Here is a 23,042-nt window from a genome sequence, read left to right as displayed (position 1 = left end):
ATTTACCAGTAGAGCTACAGTATCCACAGAGACTTCTGGTTTACTTGCTTTTGAGTGGAGACTACTTTGGCAGTAAAGTAACACATTGTGTGTGTGGCATTGGGAATTCTCCTAATCGAAGAATTCCACAGAGAATGCTGGAAGAGCGAGTTATTTTTAAATCATGCCTTTTTCTTTTTATTGCCCTCCTTCTGTGAATAAAGCAATAGACCGAATTTTTTGAAAAAGTCTCTTTGTCGCTTTATAGATCAAATTATCATAGCATCATGCTGAATGATGTGAGCTTGAGAAAGAATAAGTGAACCCAAAAATTGTGTAAAAATAAGAGTCTTGATAAAGTCTATTCTAGTGTATAAAAATTGTGTAAAAATAAGAGTCTTGATAAAGTCTATTCTAGTGTATAAAAATTGTGTAAAAATAAGACTCTTGATAAAGTCTATTCTAGTGTGTAAAAATTGTGTAAAAATAAGAGTCTTGATAAAGTCTATTCTAGTGTATAAAAATTGTGTAAAAATAAGACTCTTGATAAAGTCTATTCTAGTGTATAAAAATAAGACTCTTGATAAAGTCTATTCTAGTGTGTTCTGTAATAAAAGTTCAGAGGGTTAGTAAATAGAAAATTTAATGGTACGTGGAATAAATTCAGTAAGGCAAAAGGTGAGATCATGTGCATTTAAGGGTGAGGTTTGATGGTTGTGGGATGAGATTTGGGGAACTTGGGGTGAAATTTTTATCAGTGTCACAACATGTTTATGGTTGTTTTTATTATTCATGGTTGTTTGTATTATTTATGGTAACCATTGTTTTTGGTATTTATAGTTGTTTTTGTTATTTTAATGTCTGTTGACTTGTTACATGTGTAATCGCTGGGAATTTGAACTTGTTTATGAAACAGGTGCTAATTACAAAGTACTGATGACTCCTCATGGAGACCTACAGTAGCTTCTCTGTGTGTAAATCATTAATCTGTCAATAGTCAGATGGTCATTTTATAGTGGTATGTATTTGTGAGATGACTAAATTGATTTTTGTGATTGAACAGCATCAACAATTTGATATTGACAATAGGGAGCATTGGCAATTATATTCATAATATAGAACTGCATTACTTTTGCATTGTTTTTCCTCCATTAAAATCCTGATAAAATGACCTTACAACTCGACAACATATCTATACAGTCACACACAAATGATAAAATGAACTTAAAACTGGACATCTAGATTTATAATTACATGTGTATGAACATGAAATCATAGACAGATGATAAAATGACCTCAAAACTGGACATCAGATTTATGATTATATGTGTATGGACATGAAGTCATACACAAATGTTAAATGACCTTAAAACTGGACAACAGTGGTATTCATGCAGTCATATACTGAGGATTTTTACTGCAGGTCTATCTTTTCCAAAGAAGAAAAAAATGAAATTCAATGATTTATATAATTCAATTGTGAATATATTTTTACTCTAACACAGAATCTACTAAACAAAGAAATGTGCTAGTTAAAAAAGAACAAAATGATGATTTCATCCATATTATTGTTTAGGAAAAGGTGTGCCCTGCATTCATCGAGCAAAATAAAATTAATATACGAGGGTTGTCCCAAAAAGTCGTAGACATGCAATGTGAATTACTCATTTATTTGTTAGAAAAAAATATTGATTTTCTTTTTTTATTTTAAATCATCATTTTGTGGTTTTTTGTTTAATGTTTTCATAATGACATAGAACGCAAATAAAAAACATAATATGTTCATATATATAGCTGTCGGCACACAAACTTCATCTTCGTCCAGTACATGACGCTCTTTACCTTCAGGATTTTGCGGTCGTTATTTTCTTTTTTGGGGGACCTTCCCATCTTCAATTCTGATGTCATTACCTTCATAAATCTCTTGTGCCATTTAAACACTAGTGCCCTGATAATATTATGGTGATCTGATGTGCTTTACATCTCGTGTTTTGTTTGAGTGGGGGGTCAAACTACGATCAACACAGTATTTTATGATTTCTCGAGCACCAAGAATGCCTTTGACGTCGCCATATCGCGCAGATTTCATTTCAAGCACATTTAAAAATGACATCACTTCTCTGCGTTTGTAAAACCAGTTCATTACTCGGAAAACATCACGGATTCCATTGATATGAATTTGAATGTGATATATTCGATATGAGGCTATTTGCTTTCATTAATTGAGTGGCACAAAGAAAATATCTACTTAATTTTGTACGTGTGTCAACAATGCAGATGGATAGCTTTTTATTCAGTAACATCGCATTGATCTCTTTTATTACTTATTTCAAATTTTAAAGTTTTGTTTAGAATAAGTAAAAGTTTTCTCATATAAAAAATGTGTTGGATTTGATGCATATTTCGAAAATTATTAACATTGTCTACGACTTTTTGGGACAACCCTCGTATATTGTGTATAGAAGATAAAAAATGTATTTGAATATAAATTTGCTCAACGCATGGGCTAGATGTGTTTTCTGAAAGGAAAAACCCCTGAATTAATGTTTTCATTGATTTTGGCATTTTTGCAATTTTATGCCAACTTCATGCTCCTGCCGTATAACAAAACGCAATTTTTGGATCAAATTAAACGTAGTTTGGGTTTGCTTATATATATTCATTATTTGAATGCCAGATTTTGAGACTCTTACTGAAATCATCCATTTTCTGGGCCAGATGACCGTAGAAACTGTACTTATTTCTTTGTTTTTCTTTAGCGGGACTTCTATTCAGTTTTGATCCGCCTGTAGAGGTTGGCAGAGATGGACGCCCAAGAAAACACTACTCCATTACCCACAGTAAAAACTTTCAGCACATGTTTACCACCCTGTTACACGAGGTACAAAACATTACAACATAATGATCAATAAACACTAACAGCACATGTTTATCACTCTTACATGAGGTATGAAACACTACAACATAACCCTCAGTAAACACTAACAGCACATGTTTACCACTCTTACATGAGGTATGAAACACTACAACATAACCCTCAGTAAACACTAACAGCACATGTTTACCACTCTTACATGAGGTATGAAACACTACAACATAACCCTCAGTAAACACTAACAGCACATGTTTATCACTCTTACATGAGGTATGAAACACTACAACATAACCCTCAGTAAACACTAACAGCTCATGTTTACCACTCTTACATGAGGTATGAAACACTACAACATAACCCTCAGTAAACACTAACAGCTCATGTTTATCACTCTTACATGAGGTATGAAACACTACAACATAACCCTCAGTAAACACTAATAGCATATGTTTACCACCCATTTAAACGAGGTATAAAACAGTATGACATGATCCTCAGTAAAGACTACATTCTACTGAAGTATATTTGAGGTTAAGTATGCCAAAGTTTGAATAAGCCTGATAATTTAAGGTAGATCAATCCTCATGTGATGTCATAGGTATTCACACAGTCTTTATTCAATTGAATTTGTGCAAGATAGAAGTATATCTTTCAGAGGAATTTTATTCAATGGATAAAATAAAGAATTTGGTAAACTATTGACAGCGAAAAGTTTATATTTTTCAAAGATGATCAATTATTTATGATTTAAAAAATTTTGTCAAGGGGAATAACTCCTTTGCTGGTATTTCCTCTACTGCATGTTTATTAGTCCCCTACTGACGAAGTTGAGGGGACTTTATGTTTGCGCTCCGTCCATCTGTCCAGTTTTCCGCACTTTTTTCTGTTCTTGCAGATATTTATTTTATATTTGGTATGTCGCTTTGCCATAACAAGTAACAGATCTAGTTCGAATTTTGTCTTGGTCCATTGATTTTTAGCGCACCTGAGCTAAAAGCTCAATTGAGGTTTTCTGATCACCCGTAGTCCGGCGTCCGTCCGTCTGTAAACTTTTAACATTTTTGACTTCTTCTCAAAAACCAAAGTTGGCACAAAGCATCCTTAGATAAAGGGAATTCTAAATTCTTAAAATAAAGGACCAGGCCATCTTCCAAGGGGAGATAATCAAGAAAAGGTAAAAATAGAGTAGGGTCATTAAAAAGTCTTCTTCTCAAGAACCACTGGGCCAGAAAAGGTGAGATTTATATGAAAGCTTCCTGATATAGTGCAGATTCAGGTTTGTTAAAAGCATGGCCCTCAGGGGTCGGATGGGGCCACAATAGGGTATCAAAGTTTTACATACAAATATATAGGAAAAATCTTTAAAAATCTTCTTCTCAAGAACCACTAAGCCAGAAAAGCTGATATTTACATGAAAGCTTTCTGACATAGTGCAGATTCAAGTTTGTTCAAATCATGGCCCCTGGGGGTTGGATGGGGCTACAAGGGGGGATCAAAGTTTTACATACAAATATATAGGGACATTCTTTAAGAATCTTCTTCTCAAGAACCACTGAGCCAGAAAAGCTGATATTCACATGAACAGCTTCCTAACATAGAGCAGAGTTAAGTTTGTTCAAATCATGGCCCCCTGTTGTAGGATGGGGCCACAATAGGGGATCAAAGTTTTACATACAAATATATAGGAATTTTTAAAAAAAAAATCTTCTTCTCAAGAACCACTGAGCCAGAAAAGCTGATATTTACATGAAAGCTTTCTGATATAGTGCAGATTCAAGTTTGTTTAAATCATGGCCCCTGGGGGTAGGATGGGGCCACAAGGGGGGATCAAAGTTTTACATACAAATATATAGGAAAAATCTTCAAATATCTTCTTCTCGTGAACCATTGGGCCAAAGAAGTTCACATTTACATGAAAGCTTTCTGACATAGTGTAGATTTAAGTTTGCAAAAACTATGGCCTCCAGGGGTAGGTTGGGGTCATAATAAGGACTACGGTTTTACATGCAAATATATATAGAAAGTCTTCTGATATGGACCAAGGTGACTCAGGTGAGCGATGTGGCCCATGGGCCTCTTGTTTGGTTGTGCTTGCTATTTGGTACATTGCTTTGCCATAACAAGTAGCAGATCAAGTTTGAATTTGATCTCAATTTCATCTTGGTCTGTTGATTTTCCATTAAGTTATGGCCCTTGGACGTAGAAAAATAGCATGAATTGTTAGTTTACATCCAAGTTTCTTATCTCTGTAGATAAGAATTAAGAATACTACACTCATTAAAACTTCTAGCATAATAATACAACAATATAGCTAAATTATTTATGATCATCTATATGTCACAGTTTATTGACTTGGTTAAAGACCTAAACCTAATTATAAATTTGTCTTTTTTCTTGGTCTAGTCTCTACTCGAACAGTAGTTAATTTCCAACCATTCCTATCCTGGTTCACCAATTTTCCCTTTTACATAATGAACTTTGAATATTGTTGTGGTACAGTACATAATTTTTGAAACCGGTAGGAGACTATGTATTGCCATGCAATACTCTCAGAATGCTCGTTATACAATGATTTCCATAATATCCACAATTAATTTATACATATTTATAAATTAGCAGTTTTTCTAAATTATTTACATTAAAAATTTGTCATTTGAATAAGTTTTTTATCTAGTTTTATTATTTTGTTTTACGAAAATGTGTGATATTTCCTGATGTTTACCTATACTTCTGTTTTTGTACGTCTGACATCTTAGAAAAGGTGGCGATACACATTTTCTTTGGTTATTGATTAAATCAAACTATAGTGATTGGAAATTAATACAGTTTTTCCACTTTCAACTATTAATGTTGACATGAGGGTGGAGCTACCTTAATTTGTCTATGTTTAACAGAAGAGGCAGTATTTTTTCCCTCTCCTTGGTAGGTTTTAATCCAGCCGTCTGACTGGCAGGCAATGCTGCACATCCCGCTGGCCTGGGGGGCATTCATTGACAGGCTGTATACTGCCGTCACGGAGGTAAGCAAATGTCGTTAATTTCATCCAGTCAGAAAATTGTCCCATTGTATTTCACTGTGGAAGTTCCTGTACATTTAAGTATGATTTACACGATAAGATATTGTTTGAATAAAGTCCAAGACCAATGGAAAGAGACCAGAATTGTATTACAGACTGCTCAGGGAAAATATAATGACTGATACAGGTCCTACTAGAGATTTCACAGTCTGGGGCATGAACGTACCCCCTACATGGGGATAGGAATTTCCTGTGAGTGACATATATTCTTCATCATAATTACATGTACCATGCACAATTAGTGGTGCTGAATTTGCTGAACTATAAATAATATTTGCATTCCTAGGTATTGGGGCTCAAGCCCCATATTGTGCAATTTGCACCCCTTGTTAATTCACTCCACAATCAGCATCATGGTATAAACAGCTTATACATGTAGCTGGATTTGTACTTGAAAAAATGAAGTACATGATTTAAATCCTGATCTTTGAATAAAGCCAGTTCACCAGTTAGTGAGTTGCTCAATAATTGTCCCTCTTTGTTGAACTCTTAAATGCCTTGAGATACAAATGGTATTTGTGTACTAATCTGCACACAGTGCAAATGTTTATTGTGATTTACATTTTATTATACATTGTCTATAAAGGAAGACCATCTTAATTAAAACAATTTCCTCTGGTTTTCATCATTATAAGCAGAAATATATAGAAATTGCTTTTCCATGCAATAAATCACCATCTACATAATCAGTCCGTAATGTAGGTGTAAACTGTATGTGGATCAATGTACCTGTGTATGGAATGAATCAACTAGATACACTGGAGAGTCCTGATAAGTCATGTGACAGTCTGGACTATATGTTTGTTATAGGGCCGAAAAGCAGAGATTGATCTTCAATTGAAAAAAGATCACATTGGAGAGGAGGAGGCTGTAGAGAAAAAGAAAGTAGCATGGCTCTGGTAAATATGAAAGTACATGTAGATTGTGAAAGTAACCTGGCTCTGGTAAATCTGAAAGAATTAATCTGTAATATACAGTTTGTCAAATGCAATCCAGATTCCACTTAAAACAACTAATTTATTTTGCCCTCATGTTGGTTTTGGGGAACATGTTTCTATCATTCAAATATTTTTTAATTGTGTAAACATGGGTATCTGGTTTAGAATAGATCCTCAGTACCCCCTGCTTGTCATAAGAGGCTACTAAATGGGGTGGTCCTTCAGATGAGACCACAAAAACCGAGGCCCTAGAGCTGTGTCACAGCAGGTGTGGCATGATAAAAATCCCTCCCTGCTCAAAGGCTATAAGCACCGAGCTTAGGCCTAAAGTTTGTAGCCCTTCACTGGCAATGGTGACATCTCCATATGAGTGAAAAAGTCTCGAGAGGTTAAACAATATACTCTGTGTCCGGGGAGCATTTCTTTAATCATGCATAAATGATTAAAAAAAAATGGCTATTGAGGAGTGTTAATGATAGTGATGTCTTTACAAATTGTAATGATAGCCATTTCCTCATGAATGTGCTGCAGTTGTGAAGAATACATACATGAATCCTGATCAATATGGTACATCTATTTTAACGACTGGGAATTCTGACAGAAATGAAAGTAGAATGTAAATATCAAAAATAATTTTTATTTTTGAAAATACATGAATGTGTAAACATTGAGTGATGCTTCACACTCGCTTACTTTTCATGAAACTAATGATTTGCTAATGTGCTGCATGAAGTCTGCCAGCATGAAGTGTCGTGCTTTCATGTGTTTTCAAAATTGAAATTGATTTCTTAGAATGACCTTATAGTAGTTGTGATAAGAAAATCCACCCTGCCTTGAAATGCGGCCACCATTGTAATTTTGAAAGACCCTACCTAGCATCACCTCATAAGCCTAGTTTCATTAGGAATAAATAGATCTGAACTGTGTTAGGAATAAAGGAGACAAGTATCAAATGAGATGAAGATTATGATTAGAGGAGAGTCAGTTGAACAATGCTGGTTTTTTCCTTTCAAGGTCTGAAACAAGCTGACAGAAAAAGAATTATTATGATTAGATGAGAGTCAGTTGAACAATGCTGGTTTTTTCCTTTCAAGGTCTGAAACAAGCTGACAGAAAAAGAATTAATAATTATGATTAGATGAGAGTCAGTTGAACAATGCTGGTTTTTTCCTTTCAGGGTCCGAGACAAGCTGACAGAGGCCATAAAGAATGCATCGAAGTAAGTACGAAATTAACGTGCTTCAGTATTCACGCTATTGTCATTCAATTAACAAACGATTCTTCAACACATCATGCTGTATGCATGAAATTAACAAATGATTCTTCAACATATTACGCTATTTGATATGAAATTAATAAACAGTTATTTAACACATTACGCTATTTAATAATTAAAAGCAATCTATACAAAATTAATATGCAGCGATTAATGCAGTGGACTATATACCAAATTAACACACAGTGATTAACAATTGTGTTATAAGTGATTAACACATTGTGCTATAAAAGATTAACACATTGTGCTATAGAAAATTAACACACAGTGTTAAAACGCAGTGTTCAACATATTGTGTTAATCATGCTGTTATACAAAATTAATGCACAGTGATTAGCAGTAATCTATACAAAATTAACATACAATGATTAACATACCATAGTATGCATAATTAACACACAGTGATTAACTGCATGCTATATGATATTATTATACTTTCATGTAAAATACTTTAATATGATTGGTTGAGAAGCATTTGAAAAAATATATTGTTACCCTCTGAGAACAGAAAGCACGCACTCCAGGGTGATAGTATCTAGCAACGGGTAACAGTACTTGACAACGGGTGATATTATAAAAAATTATCACATACGTCAAATTTATGCACGTACGGTTCGCCGTAGATTGTTAGACGACGTCGTTTGAACGTTTGTAATAAACACGAATACCTGCATAGATATACGAAAAATCGCATGACAATGATTGATCAAATGTCAACAGACGTAAGTCTTTCTCCTTTGTTGTTCATCTAACATTCAGTAGAATAAAACAAATGTTGCTTGTAGTTAAGGGTAATTTTCACCCCTCAAGAAACCATTGTCAACCTCGGCTACGCCTCAGTTGACAATGGTTTTCTCGGAGTGAAAATTTTCAATGTTACCCTCAATTACATGCAATATTTATATACTAGCACACCATGATTAGCAGTAATCTATAAGAAATTAACATAGTACAATGATAATGATTGCAAGCTATTCTAAAATGATGCAGTGACAGTTTATTTGTCTGTAAAAGAGTCATTAGATGATGACTTCTCATTGGCACAAATACGTCAAGGCACACCACTTTAACGCTGATGTTAGATCTGACCTGTTGAGTATGACTGGTCAGCTGTAGTGAGTATGACTCGGTCAGCTGTAGTGAGTGACTCAGTCAGCTGTAGTGAGTATGACTGGTCAGATGTAGTTAGTGACTCGGTCAGCTGTAGTTAGTATGACTCGGTCAGCTGTAGTGAGTATGACTGGTCAGCTGTAGTTAGTGACTCGGTCAGCTGTAGTTAGTATGACTCGGTCAGCTGTAGTTAGTATGACTCGGTCAGCTGTAGTTAGTGACTCGGTCAGCTGTAGTTAGTGACTCGGTCAGCTGTAGTTAGTATGACTCGGTCAGCTGTAGTTAGTATGACTCGGTCAGCTGTTCTTATAGTTCAATAAAAGAGATGAATTATCATACAAAAGTTAACTGTTTTTACAGTTCAATAGAAGAGATGAATTATATCATACAATTGAAAAGTTAACCATTTTCTGCAGTTCAATAAAAGAGATGAATTATCATACAAAAGTTAACTGTTTTTACAGTTCAATAAAAGAGATGAATTATCACACAGCTGGTAACCATTCTTACAGTTCAAGCCTGTGATGAGCACTCTTGGAACGATTCTTTGGTTTTGTGCTTGTTTTCGGTTTTGCTTTTACTGGTACCAAGTCCAGGAATGAGATGAACATATAAATTATCACTATGACGATTCCGCCTAGCACCCCAATAGACACGGAGCTTGGACGTGTATCTCCAGCACTGGACTTCCGTCTGATGGTGGATGATAAGCGGCTCTTCTCCACAGTAAGGTCTGCCTGGCGCTTAGCTATTAATGTAGCTAACTCCCACACAGAAAGCGTTCTGTTGGCTCCACATACTGTGTAGGTGTAACAGGTGAGATTTACCTCTGTTGTGTTGTAGATTGTCGAGTTGAACAGTGCTGAGGTGGTTGTTGTCGAGTTGAACAGTGCTGAGGTGGTTGTTGAAGTTGACACTGCTGAGGTGGTTGTTGTTGAGGTTGACAGTGTGGAGGTGGTTGTGTTGTTGATGGGGAGATCAGTTGTCGTCATTTCCTCTGTGGGTGTTGTAATTTTCACTAATTCAGTTATTGGAGTTATTTCATTCAGTGCTTGACAAATCGTGTTCCTTTTATCTTGGGTACATGACAAATCATTCCATCCCAATAAAGCTGTGCTCACTTCCACACAGTTCCCATCTCCGCTCGGCTCCGGATCCGCCCAGGACTCCTCGGTCAGAGCCATCCCATCCATCCACTGAAACACAAATCCAGATTTAGCCAAGTAGATCCAGGCACTCTTTTTACCAATCATAGTCATGAAAGTAATGAGTTGCTGAACTTCTGTGTCATTCTTAGGCATAGCCATTGTGGTATTGATAGCAGAGCACACATTGGCAGAAGTTACAAAGTCCTCAACGTCATTCATGTCCTTGTAGCAGAAGGTCCAGTCTGGATTTCCAATCCACCCAGTGTCATTAGGACATGAACTGCAGTGATAAGCTTGGAGAACTACCAGTATAGTATTCCACAGATACCGCATGTTTCCTTCGCATGCTGAAGTCTCCGTTAGTGTGTGTGTAGACCCTTTTAAACAGGCTTTCTTTTGAAGGTAATTTTGACACCCTTCATGCTGAACAAACACTTAATGAATAGATGAAAGTAAATATTTTGGATTCTGTGTGTGTGTGTTTTGCCTTTGTCCATAATAACCAGAGACAAGCACAGCTAGTGGATCAGAGATGCTGAGGACACACGCAGGAAGCAGACTCCATTATCAGACAATGGACATGGCGGATATTGAGCATTGATTCAGACTCCATGTCTGTATTTGTCACAAAATCTATGTCAATATGGAATATTTGTCAGACATTGAATATACTCTGTTTGCATCATGGAAATGTAACAGTTCTAGGTGTAGAACATTGTTAGGTCACCTTAGTCACCGGGTGATCTGCTGCGAGTTGTTAGTAACTATCCATTAGTCATTCATACAAGTGTATTGACATTTGACACATAATTAACTTCTCCTTTGAGAATACATGACCACTTAGTATGGAACATCATTGGGGTATATGGAACAAAATTTGTGAATTTCAAGTTCACTGAATCTCTTGGATCTTAAGAATCAATTTTTATGCCCCCAAGATCGAAGATCAGGGGGCATATTGTTTTTGTCCTGTCTGTCATTCTGTAATTCTGTAAATCTTAATTCTGTCATTCTGTCTGAAACTTTAACCTTGCTAATAACTTTTGAACAGTAAGTGATAGAGCTTTGATATTTCACATGAGTATTCCTTGTGACAAGACCTTTCCGTGGGTACCAACATTTTTGACCCCGTGACCTTGACCTTAGAGTTTGACCTACTTTTTGAAAACTTTAACCTTGCTAATAACTTTTGAACAGTAAGTGATAGAGCTTTGATATTTCACATGATTATTCCTTGTGACAAGACCTTTCCGTGGGTACCAACATTTTTGACCCTGTGACCTTGACCTTCGAGTTTACCTACTTTTTGAAAACTTTAACCTTGCTAATAACTTTTGAACAATAAATGATAGAGCTTTGATATTTCACATGAGTGTTCCATGTGATAAGACCTTTCCGAGGGTACCAACATTTTTGACCCTGTGACTTTGACATTGGAGTTTGGCCTACTTTTTGAAAACTTTAACCTTGCTAATAACTTTTGAACAATAAGTGATAGAGCTTTGATATTTCACATGAGTGTTCCTTGTGACAAGACCTTTCCATTGGTATTAAACCTTTTGACCTTGACATTTAACTTACTTTTAATTTTTTTTACATTGGTCATAACTTCTAAATGGTAAATATTAGAGCTTTCATATTATGCATGAGCATTCCTTTTGACAAAATCTTTCTACTGGTACCAAGATATTTGCCCTTGTGACCTTGGCCATCTTTGGAATTGGCCATTATCGAGGGCATTTGTGTTTCACAAACACATCTTGTTTGAAATCTTCTTTAGTCCAGACATCTAGCAAACACATTGTATACAGGTTTGATAAGTAAGGAATGGCATCATGCAACCAGAAATTTGAAAATTATGACTGCTGGATCAAAACATTCTTGCACTAGGGGGCGGGGCTTTATAATAATGGGTCATGAATTAGTAAAAAATAAAATTAACTCAATTCTTTTTTTTAATCCTCTTCTCTACCACTGCACTGCACATGCAGCTTGAAGAAAAAAAAAATTTTTGGTTATGTCATGAAGCCATCTATCAAACTTGTGGAAATCATGAGCCCTGGAATAGGCATTATACATGTAAGCTCTATGATGAGGCTCAATGGATATATTGTGAAAATGCATTAGAATATTCAAACATGTTCTATACTGCATCCGTGTATTTATGAATTTATTGCATGTTCGGGTGATATGATGATTTATTAACCTACGTCAGGGAATAAATCTTCATATCGCCCAAACATGCAATTATTAATAAATTGTTGTCGAAACAAGAAAGACTATACAGAAACACAGTGACATCACAATAATTGTGATAGTTTACCTTGCTGTAGAATATAAATAATTAGACTAGTAATGTTAAATCACTTTTCATATATTATGCCAAAATAGTTGTCAGGGTTTTGACAAATTTGGATCGTGCACTATTTGTTAAAACCCAATTTTGGTATGCATACTCGCAATGCAACATTATATAAATGTTACATATGCATGATGATAAAAAGCATGAAGCTGTGTACCCTTGTAAAATTGATGACCCCTGGGGTTCAGAAGGAAGGTCAGGGCCACATGGGTATATAAAGTGAACATGCATTACATAACTCGATGAAAAGCATGCTGGAGTTCTCTACATGCATTTACACATAGAGTTGAGGCTCCAGGGCAAAGCTAAAGAAGTAGGTACAGTTTCTAAAGTCATCTGGCCCAAAATATTAATGATTTCACTTGGAGCTCAAATCCTAGCATTCAATTAAGGAATAGATTAGCAAACCCAAAATTCACTCAGTTTGATCAGCAAAATGATTTGTGTCATATGATGAGAGTTTGAAGTTGGCATAAAATTGCAAAAATGCCATTTTCAATGAAAATATCCACAAATTCAGGTGGTTTTCCTTTCAGAAAACATACAGCGCATGCATCGAGCAAATTCATATCGAAGCATGTTTTTCATCTCAAAATAATTACACAATATATATCATTTTCATTTTGCTCGACAAATGCGCACATCTTTTCCTGAACAATAATTTGTATGACATTTAAGGTGGATCGATCCTCATGTGACTTATCAATAATAATGGTTAAAAGTGCAAAAACTGTATTAATTTCCATTCAATAGAGTTAAATGTAATCAATAACTAAAGAAAATGTGTATGCTGCCACATTTTTAAAGATGTCAGACATACAAAAATGGAAGTATATGTTAACATCAGAAAATCACACATTTTCGTTGTACAGAATAATTAGAATAGAATAACAACTTGTTGAAATGACAAATTTTAAATGTCAACAGTTTAAAAAAAACTGTTAATTCATAAATATGTATAAATTAATTGTTGTTATTAGGGAAATCATGCATAATAGATATGCATTAGAACAAATACCAACATAGGAGTTATTGCCCTTGCCAACATTTTTTTAATTAAAAAGAATTGATTATCTATAGAAAATATACACTTTTTCAATATCAATAGTTTACCAAATTTTTTATTTTATGCAGTGAATAAAATTTCTCTGAAAGATATATTTCTATCATGCGCAAAGTTTGATTTGATAAAGGTTTTTGCAAAAACCTATGACATCACACGAGGATCGATTAACCTTAACAGTTTTCAGGCTTATTTTGAGAAAAAGGCGGGAAATGTCTTATTCATGATGTCATAATGCTATCCATTTAGGACTATCATTCTGATTTTGTTGACATAGTATACCTGGCATATATTTTACTTTCTTAAAGTAGGGGTCTAGTAGCGTGACGTCATTTCCGGATCGAACTCTGGTATTGGTTCACGTACTATTGTTATCAAACGTATTTTTACATTTACCTGGATGTTTTTTAATTTAGAAAATGAATACAATAACACTCAATCACTTATATTTGAGTAGACTATGGCTCCAATCGTCTTTCCATTTTTTGTCATCTAATTCACACATAAAACCAGAGGTACATATTTGTTTAATTGATATACAGGGGTATTACATGTTAAAATTATCTGTAAATTAAAAAAAATTCATGATATGCGATAATGCACTTGTGGAATTAAATAAAACAATTCTGCACTTGTTATATATTTGTTATCTTGTTATATATTTGTTATCTTCTATTATGTGAAAATCATCTTCAAAATGGCTATTTTGGCCAAAAAATGTAAATATAAATTGAGATGCTGTGAAAATATTATGCTGAGAAAGGGCAGATTTTTTAAATGTATTTTAACAAGCATTCATACATGAACATAATATGTGAGTTTGAATGAAAAATCACAAGTCAAATTTTTAAAATATTCATATTAGTGGTGTTGCAGTGCCGTATTTTTGACTGCCGAGGGCCTGTATTGAATTCAATTTTGTACCACCATTATTAAAAAACATGAAACTGTGTTAAAATTTCACTTTTAATTATTTAGTTAAACATATTTATTTCATATTTGAGGAAAAAAATTGCAGCATCATACCTCAAACAAAATTTTATGGACATATTCTAGGACTTCTTCAATGAATTCTGATATTGCCGTTTGACAAATGGGGGTACACGTAATAAAAATACCATAATTTACTCATTATACTGACAACCCCCCATTTTTTTGTTTTTATCATACCCTCAAATGAACAATCTAAGTATTTAAACTCAAATTTTTGAGAAATCACATGTAGGTCCAGGACTAGGGACCTACCTTAAAACGCTGATTAAGGTTAATTCCAGACACATTTTATAGAGAGAAAATTTTTGGGCCTTTTTATGTATACAACCGTACCTTGTTCTTTGTAAATGAATGATTATAATGAACATTTGTTCTAGTAAAATCATTCTCTACTTCAGTGCATGGTGACGAATACAGTAACTGTATATTAAGTGGAATTTTTAGCGATCGAGTCACAAATTTAGTGATTTTTCCATAAAAGTTGGTACACACACACACATATATATATATATATATATATATATATATATATATATGTGTATATATATATATATATATATATATATATATATATATATATATATATTTAGCAAGAGCTTACTTTAGCAACTTTATAATTCCAGGAAGATAACTATTAAATTACCTCCAGAATGGAATAAATTGTTAGCAATATTCAATTTTAGCGACCTCAACACCCTCGCTAAGAATACCAAAATTAGATACTCGCTAAAAATTCTGCTTATATGGTATAATATATATAGTTATGAAGAGTTTAAAGACTTCTTACCAAATTGTGAATTATGACCCCTGGACTATAGTTACTGAGACTAATTAGCAATCATCTTTTTTCTTTACTCGGGTGGCATCGTATGTAGACTTCCCTGCAGACGTTCACACCTTTTTATGAAACGCCCAAATTCTCGACATCCTGTATATAAACACCTGTGTTATTCCTACCACTCGTCGGTACATTGTTTCACGGCACGTGCAGCACAATTTCACCAAATAAAAGAAGGGTCATGAACAACGACAATCACATGCCAGTAATTTCAATTTGATAAATAACAGTTCAAAGAAATGTGTACCATAAGCAATGATTTATTTTTACGTAAAGTTTTCATTGTAATTAGGAATATGTGATTAAGGTCAGCTATATATACATTTCATTATGTACTGAACTGTGAAGCAATGTGAGCAAAGAATCAAATTTTTATCACCTAAACAAATAAATATTAAGAATATCTTTACTTTTAAACAAACTTTTAGAAAACTCTGTACTTTCATTAAGAAAATAATAAAATAAAATGTGCTCCCCTACCTAGAATGCCAATACTTCACATTAATAATAACACATTTTTTAAAGTTAGTTTTTTTCTAACTTGATAAATACTTTATTACACGCTTTACTAAATGTATATATAACAGCTTTTTGTCTTTATATTTTTGTATACCATTGCATAATAGTGATGAGATCCAATAAATTGAATTGAGTACATGTAGTCTTGAAATATCACAAAGTATAGAGTTGACAACCATTGAAATAAAAATGCAGACGTTTTCTCGTTTATTCAGTGACTCACAAACTTGCACGTCTTCTAAATGAAAGTTGTAAAACAAACGTACTAGGTTTTGGTCAATTATAACATAGTACGGGGGTAAAATTCATCTCATCTCCGCTAGCAATGGGTTTTCAGTCAACTTTACCTTCGTGGACGAAAAATCTCGGCTAGCGAAGATGGAAAAAAAGAAGCCTCAGTCTATAGATAGTCCGCTTGCATTAACATGTATTATGAAGGTGAAATCGAAGAATTATCCAGTAAATCCAATGATATTGCAGTACATATAGCATGTATTTATTTTATTTTTGACTGAGAGGGAGATAGACAGCTAAGCACATAACATCGTTTTAGAAGGGGGGGGGGGGGGGGGGGGGGCTCATCCAGAATTAAACTCATTCATTAGTCCTAACCCGGACCAGCCGAAACATTTATTATGTAACGAAAACAAAATGGGAAATAAAAAACAATATCAGATTGAAAGGGGATGGGTAATTAATCAGAAAGAAATTGTACTTTCAAGATTTATATTGAACGTATTAAACTTCCCGTATATGCATACATTCATGAATATTATATATAATCAATGATTACCAATGCTTGCTCTCTCCCTCTCTCTCTCTCCCTCTCTCTCTCTCTCTCTCTCTCTCTTGCTTTCATTATCTAATGCATCTAAAGATTAAATTAAAGATTTTAATAATCGATAGCGTATATGAATAAAAGCAAATAATCGTTAAGTCATTTCTGTTTATATTGATATTAGTCTTTTTTCATGAACTAGTTGCATTTGACACCGAGGATTTATAGAGGGCGAAGCTCTCTCACGGCCCGAAGGGCCGTGAGAGCGGAGCTCTCCCTATAGGTAACACATGTATACATGTTTAAAAGGAAAATATAGGAAAACAATGAAAAATTAAACCATACCTATGGAACTTGAAAATTTTGGTACTAATGGCGTCGATTCGAATACTATCGCGTGGACATGTATTTCTCCATTTTGAATCTCGTCTACCCTAGTTCACGTCGTTCTGAGATGTTACATAAAATTCGTAAAAGCATGTAAATCTTATTTTCTTAATGATATATAATCACTCCACCATTAACGCCATGTTTGTTGTTGTGGTTCAAACGCTATGTTTGTAAATTTGCTAAATAACGACGCTGAATATGACGTCACAATGTACTGTTTACATCAATTGCGTTATATTTCCCGCGTTCAATATATAGGCGGATCAAATATCCAAAATTAGGATGCTTTGATACAGCTCCGTCCTCGTGCTAACTTCGGGTTGTTTTCGTTCTGTTTTGGATATAGATACTAATGCCAAAATTTGTTTGCTTCGCCCTCAAACACGGTCACGCCGTAAAACATATTATCCTTAAATATTGATTATAGGCACGTCGAATCGGCTGTGGTTCATGCTTTAGTGTAGGGCTGAGCTGGGGTTCAGGCTTTAGTGTAGGGCTTAGCTGGGGTTCAGGCTTTAGTGTAGGGCTTAGCTGGGGTTCAGGCTTTAGTGTAGGGCTTAGCTGGGGTTCAGGCTTTAGTGTAGGGCTGAGCTGGGGTTCAGGCTTTAGTGTAGGGCTGAGCTGGGGTTCAGGCTTTAGGGTGGAGCTGGACCTGGGGATCAGGCTTTTAAAATGGATCCCAAATGAGTAATACAGTAACCAAATTGAGAAATTACTTTTCAACAATGAAAACTGAATTTGGAATGCCAAGAACATTTCATTTTCACCATTTTAGAAGAATTAACACCTTGTGTAATATTGAAATGTCTAAAAATAAACTTATTGCATGTATCTAGGGAAATTTTACCATTTGTTAAATAGCGTATTTTGATTTTATTCAGAGAGAGCCCCAGTGTTCAGGGAAATGCTGTGCTGGCGTTGGGAGGCCTCGTATTGACTTCACAGAAACATTGGATCAGCCTGGACAAGAAAAGTCAGAGCGAGATTGAGCAGGTCAAGGAGTTCCAGAGCCAGACGCACTGGACGACTGTTGCCATGGATACCCTGATGTCTCTGATGGATGTAACTTTTCAACCGAAGGGCAACATCCTGGGAATCTGTCAACAGGTTAGTGGAATCTGCAAATGTTGAGATCTAGACTCAGATGTGTGTTCACAGAAACTGAGACTTTGTATCCTACAGTGGAAATTGTGTTAATCCATTGATTCTTCGTGGTCTATAGGTCACCTGAGTCAGTCAGATGTCCTGTTGCTTTTGGTCTGCTTCTGTTGTATCATCTGTCATGCATTAATGATTGAACATTTTTAACTTCTCCTCGATGACGTCCCTTTTACACATTCATGGATCAGGAACCTGTTGATGCCAGATGCAAAATTTTAGTTATCCGGGATGATCCAACGTATTTGGGTTGTGTGACATCTTAATGCCGGTGTCAACACAGACTTGTCACAATGTAGACACGGAAAACACTGGTTTCCTTATGGAAAAGCATGGTAGCTACTGGTACGTCCCTGGAAAAAGTCCCAGTCGGTGCTGGCTTGATCATGGAGGGTACGGAAGATCACGGTTGATGTCGGTCCATCCACGGTTGTTTCACGGAGATACGCAGATGTTCAAGGATTATGACGGTCTTTCTCCCCTGCGTTTATTGTGACTGTCCATGTAGTTTCCGGGAACAATCCGTGTACAAACCATAGACATCCATGTTCTTTAGCAGAAAAGTTTTGTACACAGAGGACCCCGGCCTTTACACGGATACTTCGGTGGCTACATGGACCTCTCCGTTTATACACCTACACAGATCAATATAGAAGATTTTCTTCCAAGACGATCCGGGGAAAAAAAATTAAACATGTTTGAATTTTTTCCCGGTTTGGCTAGACCAAGCTGGATAGTCCCAGACATCGCCGGATGCATATACAGTTGTACACAGTGATGACGGATTGTCACAGACCATCACGGATTGATGATCCGGGATGATCCAGCGTCTCATCTGTGAATGTGTGAAAGGTGTTTAACTACTAATTTAACTCATTTGAGATTAAAAAATAATGATCACGTTTTCGTGTAAGTTGTACGATAGCCTCCTTGGTCTCGAAATGTTGTTTTGAAATATAAAAGCCTCGGAGGTTATCCTGCAACATACATGAAAACAAGAACTTTCTTCTATACTACTACGGCTCAGAAATATACAGCTGATTGCTTTCCTATGTAGCTATGAATTAGTTCACTGTGATGTCATGGCAGTTTCTGAAACGGCCTACATTGGTTTTTATGGACAAAAAAGGTGAGGGGTATTTTAAATCTATTTTGAAAAATCATTCCAAGTATTGAGTTTGATTTTAATGGATAATATCAATTGCTTTCAATACAGTTCGAATAAACTTGTCTGTGCATCGCCATGTTTACTTGGTCTCGGAATGCAGACGATTGGTTTTTACTGAATGACAAATGTTCTTCAGTCATTTATGAATTTGTTGTATCGTCGACTAACCAGTTTCGGTGATAGTGATAAACCACGATTTCCTCATTAATCACGTGGATTAAATAAATAAACAATACACCTACCTTTAAATTCCTTTACTTTCATCCAAAAATTCTAAATCCATTGATACGTTAATTGAACATATTTTTGTAACAAAAAACATGTCACTTTGTGCTCCTAAAATGTTGACGTCACCTATTTCAGTGACCATTGTGGATATAGGTTTGCCAAAAGTTTGTAACTGTAAAAACGTATATACAGGAGGAATGTGCAACTAAACGTCAATTAATAAAATAATATAGTGTAGAATTCTAGACTTTAGTATATTAATTTGAAGGTTTGCTTGAAAAAGTAATAAGTAAATGGGCTTATTTTTGGGGTGCTGGTGTCGATTTTTTGCATACTCTCCTTCTTGTAGTTCATTTTCGGAGAAAAATTGAAGACATACTAGCCTCTGTGTATGTTTGCAAACACTACAGTGAAATTGATGACGTAATCAACACCTGGAAATGACAACATGCACACGTAAACAAAAAGTCACCGATTCTGGTCAGTCACCGCAATAGGGCAGTCGACGATACAACATATGTTGATAGTTTTTTATGATTATAAAATTGAATCATCAGTCATCAACTTTATTGCATCAGCAAAACTCAAACGAGATGTATATCACTTTTCTCATAATGAGTTAATAGGTATGAAGGTATAGCGTAGAATAATGAGTGCGGCATTCCTTTGATTTTTGCAATAACCATGGTAGAATTGGTATAAAGAATCTTTTGGACAATGGGGACATCAATTGGAAATTTCAGGACTCCTGCACCTCTGGAGCCATAAAGACAGGGAAAAAACTTTGGACAAGGGTGACATCAATTGGAAATTTCAGGACTCCTACACCTCTGGGGCCATAAGGGCAGGGAAAAAACTGCCCAAAAAATTGACCAATTTTTAAGTCACCTGAGTCACTTGGTGACTTATTGCCGTTGGTTTATCTCGGTCATCGTTTGCCGTCCATTAACAATGTCACATTGTTAACTTCTTGAAAACTACAAGACCAATTTATACCATTTTTGGTGTGAAGCATATCATAGGATAAGAGGAATATAAATTGTGAAATTTTTTACCTTACCATCCCTGGGATCTCATGGGCGGGGCCAAATATGCTCACAAATCTTTATCTCTACTTCCACACATGTGAAAGAAGAACCAAATGCATGGTTATGATGTTCATGAAGCCCTCTATCGAAATAGTGAAATTCATGGCTTCTGGGGTTAGGGTTTCAGTCCCTAGGGTGGGGCCAATATGGTCATATAGTGAAAATGCATTGATGCCCATGAAGTTCTCTACCTAAATTGTGAAATTCATGTCTCCTGGGTTAAGGGTTCAGGCCCTTGGGCAGGGCCAATATGGCCATATAGTGAAAATGTGTTAAATCTTTTAAAATCTTCTCAACTCCAATATACATTTGAAAAAAAACTAAATGCATGATTAATTTGATATCCATGAAGCTCTCTACCTAAACTGTGAAATTCATGGTTCCTGGGTCAGGGGTTCTGGCCATGGGGTGGGACCAATATGGCTATATATATAGTGAAAATGTATTCAATTGTAGAAAAGATTTTTTATGGCAAGGCCTTTAATTTGATACCATGATTTTTCATCTTAAAGTTTGGTCCAAAGCGAAAAAATTCACTGGAATTGTACTTGAGTCAAAAATAGAGGACAACCCCTCAGTTGTACAGGTACCAGCCTCAGTTGTACAGGTACCAGGGTCTTGATTTTAAGGAATAAAACGAAATTCACATTATTTCATGTAAATAAATTCTAAGTCGTTGACAATAAGTATGTACATTTTTGAAACATTCCAACAAGCAGGTAGCACCAGCAAATGTATAAAAAGTGGTTTAAAAAGAAGGAAGTTTCATCTTGGTGTGTTGTTATTTCAAATGCTATCGCTTCGACTCGGGTAGCAGTATTTGGTATTAATGATACACAGTGGTACAATATGTAAATGCAAGGGTCACAGGTTCAATACCTGATTGTTGAAGTAATATTTATTTATACAACTTAATTACATGTAACTATGATATAAAATTAAGAGCTTAATTACTTTACATTCTTACTTGCAAACAACTGGGAACTTAAGATATGATAACTCTAAAACAGACATGGTATAATTTGTAGAAATGAGATAGAATGCAAAGGAATTATATATTACATGAAATGTTGTGCATGTCCTTAATCATACAGACAACAATCATACCCGCTGCCGGACAACAATCCTGACAATAATTTTCATACCCGCAGCCAGGCAATAATCCTGACAATAATTTTCATACCCGCAGTTGGACATTAATCCTGACAATAATTTTCATACCTGCTACCAATCAAGTTTAGAGGGGGGGGGGGGGGGGGGGGGTATGGTGTATAGGAATCCCCATTTCTGTCTCTGTCTAGGAGATACGTACATACATCACCGTCATGTTTTTCAGAGGTCTGTTGATGACCGGATGACCAGCAGTTTTCTGGTCCAGGCTGCCTCAGTTTTGGCTCTCTGCCAGCTCACACCAGTTATTATTAACCTAGATATGAGCAGGATCTTTGTGATGCTGGAGACCCTTACAACATGGTTACCAGGGCAACCGGATGCGCCGGAAGCTCCCGTCTTACAGCTGGCCTACGGTCTTGGTCTGGGAGGAGTTCTTGGGAAACTGTTTGAGGAGAACTTCATGGATTCCTGCAGTTCAAAGGTGATTAATATTCATAACCCTTGGTTGTAAAATCATGGAAATTACACTACATGAACCAGTAGACATTTCATCTGCTTGTTGTGATGTTGTGTGGGCTTACCATAGTTACATATAATGTCATTAAGCCTTTGTGAATGACAATTGCATTTCATTGTTCTGAGGGAGTGATAATTGACTATACAGTTTGTTTGCTACACATTTAATGTGATCTATGAAATCAAATATTTCATCATTAGACGGTGATTCATCAGCAGGTGCTGTTTTGAAATTTCTTTGGAGTTTACACAGACAGACTTTACCTTCTTTGGTAATACTTGAATTGGAAAACATGAACATTCATAATGAATGGAAAATTTTCTGGACAAACTAAAAGCAAAATTCCTTTTGAATAAGCTTGTGGAAACTGACAAAGTTGATGACACAAGAGGACATGTAAAGGGAACAGAATTTTGTTTTCTATT

The 23,042-nt window shown here is 35.4% G+C and overlaps 2 protein-coding genes across 3 annotated transcripts in view; one reads left to right on the top strand and one right to left on the bottom strand.

Annotated features, from left to right (window-relative positions):
* Window positions 1–23,042, top strand: part of LOC125649985 (focadhesin-like) — a 193,024-nt gene that overhangs the window by 114,421 nt on the left and 55,561 nt on the right. For both annotated transcript variants that reach the window (XM_048877901.2, XM_048877902.2), the window contains 6 exons: window positions 2,739–2,860; window positions 5,781–5,873; window positions 6,741–6,829; window positions 8,046–8,087; window positions 18,227–18,452; window positions 22,324–22,581. In XM_048877901.2, coding sequence (XP_048733858.2) covers window positions 2,739–2,860; window positions 5,781–5,873; window positions 6,741–6,829; window positions 8,046–8,087; window positions 18,227–18,452; window positions 22,324–22,581 — 830 coding nt within the window. The remainder of the gene's footprint in view (window positions 1–2,738; window positions 2,861–5,780; window positions 5,874–6,740; window positions 6,830–8,045; window positions 8,088–18,226; window positions 18,453–22,323; window positions 22,582–23,042) is intronic.
* LOC125650007 (uncharacterized) lies at window positions 7,490–10,738 on the bottom strand. The gene has a single exon (XM_048877936.2). It carries the CDS (start codon window positions 10,733–10,735, stop codon window positions 9,761–9,763), a length of 975 nt encoding a protein of 324 aa, XP_048733893.2. The 5' UTR covers window positions 10,736–10,738; the 3' UTR covers window positions 7,490–9,760.

Source organism: Ostrea edulis, chromosome 5, assembly GCF_947568905.1.
Source record: "Ostrea edulis chromosome 5, xbOstEdul1.1, whole genome shotgun sequence".
NCBI classification, from domain to species: domain Eukaryota; kingdom Metazoa; phylum Mollusca; class Bivalvia; order Ostreida; family Ostreidae; genus Ostrea; species Ostrea edulis.
Note: the sequence above shows the minus strand (reverse complement) of the source record. Positions and strands in the feature narration are given on the sequence as shown.